Source organism: Limulus polyphemus, unplaced genomic scaffold (assembly GCF_000517525.1).
Source record: "Limulus polyphemus unplaced genomic scaffold, Limulus_polyphemus-2.1.2 Scaffold4182, whole genome shotgun sequence".
Classification (NCBI taxonomy): domain Eukaryota; kingdom Metazoa; phylum Arthropoda; class Merostomata; order Xiphosura; family Limulidae; genus Limulus; species Limulus polyphemus.
Window position 1 is genome coordinate 17,213 of NW_013669792.1, and position 10,718 is coordinate 27,930.

At 30.5% G+C, this 10,718-nt stretch overlaps 1 protein-coding gene across 2 annotated transcripts in view; it reads left to right on the forward strand.

Moving 5' to 3' along the window:
- Window positions 1–1,273: 1,273 nt before the first annotated feature.
- The window catches only part of LOC106470720 (trafficking protein particle complex subunit 13-like), a 39,114-nt gene continuing 29,669 nt past the window's right edge, over window positions 1,274–10,718 (forward strand). The window contains exons 1-2 of one of the 2 annotated variants that reach the window (XM_022399357.1): window positions 1,274–1,621; window positions 3,264–3,432. In XM_022399357.1, the coding sequence (XP_022255065.1) occupies window positions 1,594–1,621; window positions 3,264–3,432 (197 nt within the window). In that variant the 5' untranslated portion in view covers window positions 1,274–1,593. The remainder of the gene's footprint in view (window positions 1,622–3,263; window positions 3,433–10,718) is intronic. The other variant, XM_013931284.2, reaches the window with a different exon arrangement.

Here is a 10,718-nt window from a genome sequence, read left to right on the forward strand (position 1 = left end):
AGTGTTATTGTTCGGGACGAACAATACTAAAGAAGGGGCAGTGTTACGACAGCGGAAGTCACATGACCCTGGTAACACGTCATGAGGTTCTGAAAGGATCATGAAGACCCAGCGTTTTCTAGGCGCCCTCTATTTTAATATATAAGCCCGGCAAATAAAGCGGAGAGAAGGAGTGACGGCATAGAGAATTGCAGATAGACAAATAATTGATTCAAGTGAGCGGTAGTGACCGTAAGTAAAGTGCGTGAATCGTTGTGAATTATAATGTGTGTTTAAAATGACGGTGAAAATTCTGTGTATTGTAAAGTTGTATTAAGAAAGAATCAACTAGTTTTATTTGAGAAAGGACTTGTATCGCTGAAGTTTTTCGGAAAGTATTTTTACGGGAAATTAACAAACGACCAGAGACGTAACAATATTGTTGCGTCAGCGAGTCACATGACCACCGTGACGCAACGTTTCTAGAACTATCATGTACTTTGGCGAATGTTCAAGTTCTTACTAGAAATAGGGTACGCTGGTATATAAAAGAAGGGAAGGTAATGTGTGTAGAGAGTGAGTAATTGAACTGCAGTCACAGTGTATTGTCGAAGTTAACGTTCGTTCGTTACAGTGTTGTTTTAGCGCGAGTATTGAGATTAAGTGTATCGCAGAGTTATATTCGGAAAGAATAAACCAATTTTATTAAGTAAAGACTTGTGTCGTTAAAGTTTCGTTGGAACAAAGTTACGGAAAGTTAATTAACAAACGGAGACGTAACAATATTAATTAAATCGTGCATATTCAGTATATTTTTTATATTCACAAAACGGTCGCTACAGAAAGAGATTTTATAGGTACAGTGATGTATGGTGTGAAATTCATGATATGCACACGCTACTATGATGAAATTGTTAACTTCATTTGATCTCCTACCGAATGTACATCATACATTTCATCATGATGTAAAAAATAGTTAATTTCTTACTAAGTGATTTTTTTTCAATGGTTCGAAATATTTAAATCAATTTAATCGATTAATATATAATAAAAGATTTGCATCGGTGAGGAAATTACAAAATAGAAAATATACTAATGGTGAAAAACTCCCCAAATTATAAAAATGTTATTGGTAAACACGCAAACAATGGTACGGGAACCCAATGAAGGGCTGTTGCCCAAAACGTTGTTTTCGTTTTACCAATAAAATTATTCTAATTTGACAACTTCTTCACTGTTACTATATTTTATAATAATATATAGTCATAAAAGCGCGGGACCCTAGGCCATCGCCTCATGTGCCTTATGTGTTAATCCAGTTCTGTTTACAAGCTTTTCGTCATGTAATATTGATTAATGAATTACAATTTTTTCTCTGAGATCCTCTCGCTTGTGGCTCAGGGGTAAATCGAAGGATTTGACCGCTAAAATTGGGGTTTGATCCCTATGGCAAGCACAGCACAAATAGCCCATTGTGCATAACAACTAACAAAAAAATAACATTTTACATCGATATAGTTTCAATTTATAGGTAACTCTGATAACGAAAAAAATATTTTATGAATAAACAATATAATCACCTAGGACAGAGGCGTAGCGGTAATTATCTAAGAGATGGACGATCATTTACTCGCTTTGAAAGGTATTTTATCTCTAATAATTTCAGTGTTTATTTGTAATAGAAGCTGTAAAATAGGGATTAATATTTTTCTAAACTTTGAGGATATTACATTTTACTGCCAAAAGGTCAGCCCTTTGTAAATTGTAGGCCTTAAATAAAAATGAGACTTAATTTTAACAAGTTTTAGCCTAACCATAACACCAGTAGTAGTAGTAGTAGTAGTACCCTCAGTAACACAAACAATATAGTATTACTATTACTACTACTAATAACACTACTTCTCTGCCAGTACTGGAGTGAGACGGGAAGCACTAAGAGGAAGAGTCAGGCTTATAAAGATGATTGATTATTTATTATTAGAAATAATAGCAGAAATCATAATATCTTATTAGGTTATTGACCCATGTTAATTTGTAAAACCACAATGCACTTCCTTGTTGTATTATGCACAACAGAATTTCTTCTACATTTATAGTTATTTATTAATATATTATAGTCATATGGCTTATATATCTAGGCATATTTACTCCATAAATTACAAGAAGTCTTAGTCAAGCAATCAGGCTCAACTTTTAACTTTTGAAAGCACAAACAAATTGTTGCTATATATATTTTTTCCCACTGGCAAATTCTTCTTGAAAATTAAATGTAACTGTGCCATAATTAATTATTTCATATATTAATAAATTTTAATAAATATGTATGTCTTTTATTTATATGCATAAATCTTCTGTGTCTTGTTTCTTTCAAATATTTCTGAATATGACTTTATTAGGACTCATTTTAATCACATGTAAAAGTGTTTCTGTTTTAACTATTTCACAAAAGTTAAAAGACCCTTGACATGGGCAGGAATTGATGTATCTAGACTATGACTACCTGGATCTACAGAACCCCTGCTGATGGCCACCCTATAATATAAAAGAAAGTATTTTATTATTAAAAGTTGCAGCCTAAATGTTGATAGGCCTAATATTTGTGTTAGTCATGGACAAATGAAAAAGAATGTGAAAAAAACAGGTGCGGATATTGTGAGTCTAGTAGGCTGTCTATGTTCTAATTGACATGGCAACCAATCAGATGAGTTGAAGCTGTGGTCTTGTTATCCCCATTTCCTGATACTTATCCTGAGCTTGTGCAGCACCAGCAAATGAAACAATCTTCTTAATCCTAATTATAGTGACTTTTTGTGCAAGAATCATGTGTATAAATTACTGATTGCATGTATCATGGGTGTATTGATACTCGAGAGTAAGAATCTGGGAATCTTCCTTCTGAAATGTGTACTAACATCATTTTGTATAGTGCCTTCTAAGTTTCACCAGCGAAACTGCAATTTGCTAGTTAGATAGCATTAATTTTGAGCCCAGACAATTTAATTTTTTGATACTGTATTGTATAATCTAACAGTGACAAAGTCAACAAAACTGTCCGTTGTTTGGTTCATTTCAAGCTATTTGACTGATTCTGTGAAGTTAGTACATGTCAAACATGTAATTGATTAGACTTCACAGTTTTAAAATATACTTCTTGTTTACAATACTAGTCTGTAAGTTACTGAAAGTACTGTAATATTTTGGATGATATAAATACTGTAAGTTGAAACGTTTTATGTAAAACACTGCACACAGAAAAGTAATAATGAAATATTGGAATATTTCAGTGATGAGGCTTACTAGGCCTTCATTATATGCAACCTTACCAGTTACAAATGACTCGCATGACTTACCTGGAAACCTTTTTAATGAAGAAATTTGTGCTGATCTTGGAACACCTAAAGGATTAGAAAACTTTAGTCTAGGAAATTTACTAATGCTTCCTCAGAGCTTTGGGTAAGTTGGAAATTCTATCTTTTGTATACAGTGTTAGTATGTAAATCTTACATGAGTGTTTTCCATACAGTCAACCCATATTTCTTCTGAGTCTCTTGGAAACTGCTTCAATGGAACTTGATTCAGGTGTTTGTGACTGTTAGTACTCTGAATAGATTGCCATGGAAGATATACATGAGTGATAGTATGATAAGACAAGAAAATGGGACTCAAAATTGCACAAACACACATTTTACCACTACAATGTTTGTGAAAATTGTAAAATAATTTACACAAAGCAGCAACCTCCAACTTTTTTTAAATTATTAACTTTTAAAAACTCTAAAATGAAGAATAAAAAAAGTATGGTATCATGTAATAGAAAAAATTGTTTAATATGTATAAATAGATATCTTAACCCAGTCTCTGCGAGTCTTCCTATGGTCATTGCATTTGAAGACTCACATTCAAAATTTTATTGAACTATTATTTTATGAATGTATGTCAATAAGTTTGGTATCAAATTGTAGACTATAATTCAAATTTTAGTATGATCCATTAGTTAATTTCTTAATTTTAAAGTAAATATTAAAAAACACCCTAAATATCAATTTTTGTGTGTTGGATGGTATGTTGAATGCAGCATCAGTTCAAATTAGATGTTTGTGATGTCCAAATACAAAGTCTATAGTTTTTTACAAATTAGGAACTCAAATTACTGATATTGACAAGCTAGAATCTAGATTAAGAACCTCCTATCTCTTCTGTTGCTGAGATATCGCTACATTTGCTGAAACAAACACAGCAACTTCACCCATCTCTCTCCATTTTTGAAAACATTTCTTTATGCACATCTACATCTGTTTATGATATGTGAATGTCCAATCAAAAGCTCAGAATGTCTCCCTAGTGGCTATCTCACTAGTATTAGGTTATCAGTCTTGTTCTTTTGGTACAAGATTTCAAGCTGGTAAGGTAAGTCTTTAGTCAGCTCGAAATTTCATATTTTTAAGACCCAAATACAGCTTAAATACTAAGCTTGATAAATTATAGTGGAATTCTATGGTATTGATGTAGTAATTTATGATTTTTGGTTATGTCAAAATGTATATATATATAAAACTTTAAAAAAATTATTTCGTTTCACATCCTCAATGTGTGAAATTTTATAAGGCTTAGCAATCTACAGCAAGCAGTAAATGAGTTCAAAGTTCGTAACTAGAAGAGATAATTAATTTCTGTAATTCTTTATTTACTGTTCTGTGTTTTAAGAAAAATAACTAAAATTTAAAAACTTATTTTAAATAGTAATAATGTATATACATATATGATGTATTAAAACTGAAATTGACTGTATTTTACAAAATACTAGTCCACTAAAACACAGCCAAGACAAGTCACTTTGTAAAGGCCAGTTTTATATTGTTGAATACAGTAACATGAGAGTAAACGAAATGCATCATTGCAACTTGAATAATGTTAGCCAGGCATGGCTGAAAAGTCAATATAAAAGAAATAATATATATATATATATAAGTGTATAATGTTATGAAATTTAAGCTATCAGACTAAACATTTGTGTTTTCATGTTATAATTTGTAGACATTCCAGACAAAAAAGCATAATTTATATTTATTTACTAATTTTTTATGGTGGTTACGAGGTCGGTCAAATTGACTAACCCCATAATGAGTTATGGTAGTGAAAATAACAGATAAAATTTAAAAAAAAAATTATAATTATCTGGAGATTATAAAGATTTTTCATGTGAAATTTTAAAATGTTCTAATCATAAAAATATTTTTAATCTTAAAATAAAAATTACTTTGCATGTTGGGTAATCAACATTCTGAAAACAAAATTTTACGAGAATATCTTTAACTAAAAAATCGTAATTCTTAATTTAAAAACCTGATACTTTGTATACGAAAGCCTTGTAATGTTTACCAATAACCTGCAAAATTTTGTAAAGATATGCTTACATTATCAAAAATCATAGTATAATTACTCTCGTGGATACTTTTGTGGTTACAAGCTGGGTGGATTCTATCCAGCCCGTAATGAAAGGATTAAACTAGGAAATTTAGTTGTTGGATCAAGAAGGCAGGAATTATTAAACTGAAAGGCTCTTTTTGACTCTAATGCTAAAAATGTAATTTATGTTTTGAAATGTTCTATATTGTGGAGAAACTATTCATCTGAGATTACAGTTAATTTATATAGATATCATGTTAGAAATCTGGTAAATTGTCCCTTCTCAGCAAGTAAATATTTTTATTTCTGTAATACTAATTTATTTAATATATTGAATGAACCTTTTTTTTTAAAGTTTTTACCCTTTGGAATTGTAATGAAAATAAAATTAATATTTGAAAAATACTTTGTTGACCTTTTTAATGATTCTTTAAATTTTAATTGAAAGCTATTAGGAGGCAAGATGTTTAATAAATAAGGATTCAGAAGTTTTAAGAAATATTTTACATGGACCTTAAGTATACTGTGGATAATTTCCAAAGAAACTCTAAGGTTATTCAACAAAATTAAAAAAGTATTTTTCAAAAATATCTATAGTCTGTAGAACTTGGGTAATGTACGATAGTAATTTTATGAATGTTTAACATATTTTAATGTTGATGTTAGTTTAAAGACTTTTTAATTAGGTTTTGATTGAAAAGCTAGTAATAAGATAACTTATTTTTGAATAAAATTTAAAATATAAGATGAAAATCATGATTGAAAAAACAAAATTTATATATTTCATATCAATTTTAGACCTAAATATATTACTTTTATACTGAAAAGTAGCCTGTGATGCTGTAAAACCATTAAAATAAAGAAGAATTTGGTAAAAGAAAAAAATTTGAGTTTTCATATATATGTGTGTGTGTGTGTGTGTGTATATACAGGTTTTGTTAAACAAGACCGATGTCTGTAGGTTTACTTTCTTCTTAGAATTCTTCTCAAGAAGTCGATAAGCCGTCTTAACGTTGTTAGAACAACGGGTAAAAGTTGTAGCTAGTGATGAGTTGGCCGACGCATTTCGAATGCGTTCTGCATCCATTATCCATTATTCAGCCTTGATAATAGTTCAATAATTTTTAATAGTTCTACTTGTATAAGCTACTATTAACCCTTTATCATCTCCACCTGTACATTTACACCAATTATGGCAATGACAAAAATCCTTCCATGGATGATAGTTATTCTGACTTCATACTTGTATGCACTTTTAAAGCCTTAATCTTTTAGTATGCAGTTAAAATTTAAGTCATTATGAATTACAGTGTAAGTGATTGTATCCAACTTCTCAAAAATATATTTACATTTATAGGATTATCAGAAATTGTTTCATATAACAAGTGACACATTTTAAAAAGTAGATGTAAAAGATAAGGTGATTCTTTTTAATTAAGTAAAAAAAAAGACTAACTAGTAAGAATGGATGGATGAGACAAAATATTTCCCAAGGCTAGTTTGTTGCAGTTTTTAAGTGCTCATCACTATTGCTGTTTATTGTTGAAAAACAAATAATTCAGTGAAAAAAAAAAGTTATATTTCTTTATTTACAAATACAAACAGTGTGAAATTTCTAAGAAGATAAAGAATGTGTTAATTTATAATAATGTACATGTATGGCTTGATGTTATTAAATCTTGTTTCCAACAATAGATGTACCATTGGGACTGCCTATACACATGTATTTCTTGGTTTAAGATAATTAAAAGTAAGATGAACTTCGGCACATTACATGTAACAAAGGTTTTAAGGTAAAATATACTGGGAAATACTTCATGAATGAAACATTTTATGAAATTTAAGATAAGTGTATATGTACAAGGTGAGGGTGGTATTAGAGTTTTTTATAGTCGTACCTTTTATGTGTTTCTAGGAAGTGATCATTGACTCTTGGTCACTGTGGTTTAATGCCTTAACTTGCTACTTAGTTTGCTCTACTGTAAAACACTGAAAGTTTTGTAGTCTACAGAACAAAAGAATGTTTTTTTTTCACTACACATCCTTTGATCCCACAGATGCAACTAAAACTTAAACAATCAGCTTGTATACTCCAGGCTATAATATGAAAACAGCTAGCTATTGGAACATTAGTGGAAATCATGGAAGAGGAATTATTGTTACCATACTCATATGTTAATTGTGTCATAATATTTCAATCTAGTTATATATCTGGGATTAGAAGACATTATATGTGTATATCAGAATGCATGTAGTTTTTGCTGCAGATGTTATTTTAGCAAGATGGGAGGTAGACAAAATGGTCCCTTTTTTAGAGCACCTGAAATTGGTATTTATCCAGACATTGAATTCTTCTGTGCTTGATGTTAAACACTACTTCCCATCCAGTTCAAGTGCATTGCTGTGTTGTTCTGTTGTATATTTACATTACTGTATCCACATCTTTGCACAGATGCTACATCCACTCATAATGTTATTACTAATGCATAGTGCTGTTAACATCTCTGCTTTTCTGAAAAATATGTGCATTTATTTGTGTGTGTAATTATGTATACGGTCGATTGCCGGTAATTATTTGTTGTTTTCAAAATTTGTAGTGCATGCTGGAGGGATTTACACATTAACCCTGAAGAAGCCGCAAAGGCAAAACATTGATTAAAATAAAAACAGAAATTTATATAAATATTCATCTAGAGTGTAAAAGTAGTTTTTTCTAAACTTTTGAATTTTTTAACTTGAATTTAACATTCATTTTGTGGTAGTAAGCTGGGCTAATAGAATCAAGACCTACTAACCTTATGGGACTTCTACTAGCCTGTTACAAACACATAGCTATTATTGCAAAATTGTAATTGGTTTTTAAGTACTTTAATTTTAACAAAATAAAATTGTGGTAGGGACTGAATTACTTCATCAAACACATTGCCCTGGAAAGAATAGCTATTATGCTTTCATAGTTTATATTGTCTACACACCCACAGTTCATATGTGCTTTATTTGTCATTCCAGATATGTGTGATTTTTTTACCCGATGACTTTGTACATAAAAATTACATTAAACCTATCACAACAAGAGTTTGAAAGATGGAGAATAATTTGTTTAAAATATAAAGCAGTCACTCATGTTTTCAAATATGTTTAAATTTTTTACTAAAGTTTAACCTAATGAAGTCAATAGGCTAAAGGTGGTAGCTAAGTTTGATAGAAGGCAGGATAAATAGCCAATCGGAAGATTTTAATAGTTGAAAAGAGTGACATCAAAGTTTTTGTAGTTGCTTAGAATTATATTTTATGAAATTTCAATGCTGAGATACACAAAGAAAAGTAACAACACCAATATATAGTGGTGATTTCCAGACTGTAGTCTACTGAAATTTTTATTAGCCAATCAAACTCCTCAAATTGCTTAATTTACTAGACTGGTGGTAAATTTACTAGCCTCAGGCTAGTCGATGACCACTAAATTTGTATGTATGTATGTTTGTATAATTATATTCTAATAATAATGTACTTAACTGCTTATGTTTTTTTTGCTTAGTTTCTTTTGAGCATTTATTAACAATGGCATTTAGAAGTGTTACAAATGAATACTACATAGCAAGTTTGTAGCTGTATAATTCCATCCCATTCTCTTTAATGATTGCTTCTTAGTTAATGACTTCTGCACTTACATGATCCAGCTCAAACAAACACTAATATTAATACACACATTCATAAATTACAACTCAATTAAGAACAAATTGGTTCATTATATAACAGCTTACTAGTAGAAATCTGTTGGGATAAAATTCACATAGTTAGATATCTTGACTCTTAAGGGAGACTTCAGCCATAACCTCATAAGATTTAGCTTGATTTAATTAGGGCTAAGTCATTATACTAGGTCAAGGTTTCAGACAATCAGCTGTAATACAAAATGTTTGGTGAAATATAAATATATATACATTATAAAAACCAGGCCTTGACAAATTTTGGGTGCCAGTTTGCCATGACAACTAAACATTTTATTGTGGTACTTAATATTTTCTCCCATTTTGTTCATGCATAGGGCTGTGCAAAATTGAACTCAAATCTAGAACAGTTCTGGGTTCTTGGAAGTCTGGAACTATTTTCACATTCTTTGAGTCCTAAATCGAACTTTTTTCTAGGATTTTAATGGTGGATTCAGTACTTCATGTTTTTCAGGAATGAAATGCTGAAGTTGTACAACATGTTATCAATTTTGTGCTATTTTGTTTCTCTTTCTCTCAATTCAATCAATTAGTGTGTGTGTGTTTAGACTCATATGGGACCAAAGGTAGTTTAGGCAATACTATCAAGTGGTTTTTGATATAATATGATTGTTAGCATGTAATAGTTGCTGTGGAAGTAAATAAATATACACTGGTGCCTCAATTATCTGTGCTTGTCCAGGGAAAGCAAAAAAAAAACAAGGTGGATCTCACTAGTTAGCCCATTGTTTTAAATAAAATTTCTCCTTGTTTTAAATTATAATCGTTTTACTGTTGTTTAATCATATTATTATAAAAAAATTACAAAAGTTGTCACAATCATAATCATAAAAGTCAAGTGTGGGTCAGTCACGCTCAATTTCTTCGAATTTCGTGAGTTACATAAGTCCTATAACACTTCCTTTTTTGATTGCCTGTTCCTGTTTTCATTGAATTCAATCTGTAACATAGGCATAAATAACTCCTAAATTTTGACACTTTTTCTGCTATAAACATGGAAGTGGATTAACCTATCAACTACTGTGAAAAATAAGTAAAAACATTAGTGCAAGTCTATGCTTGGAAATTATTACAAAAAAGTCTGTTAAAACAGACTGAAGATACTAATTATCTGTAGGGAAGAGGACAATAGGTAACTAAACGACACTCCAACACAATCTGAACATGCATCTGTGGTTAAAGGATGCCACCATGCAGCATAGAACAGCGTATGACAACTGAAGTTGCGTGAAATCTTTAAGAAATCCTAATGTGTATTTCGTGTTTTTTTTTGTATACAATGTTTTTATTCATTAATCAAATAAAGTTAACCAAGTTACAAATATTTTGTATTTCTGTCTTAACAGCTAAAAATATAAGAGACAAGACTATGCTTGAACCAGCCGACTTATTGTTGAATGCATGTGAAAACCCCGGATATCATGCAACACCTGAACTTTTGCAACCAAAATTAAGTTCTGAGCAAAAATTTCTCCAAAACATGTAAATTATTGTCTAGAATTGTAAAGGCACAATTATTTTGAGAAAATTCGGGGAAAACAAAAACCACGGAAAACGGAAACACGAATAATCAAGGCACTAGTATAGCCCCCATTTTCCAGT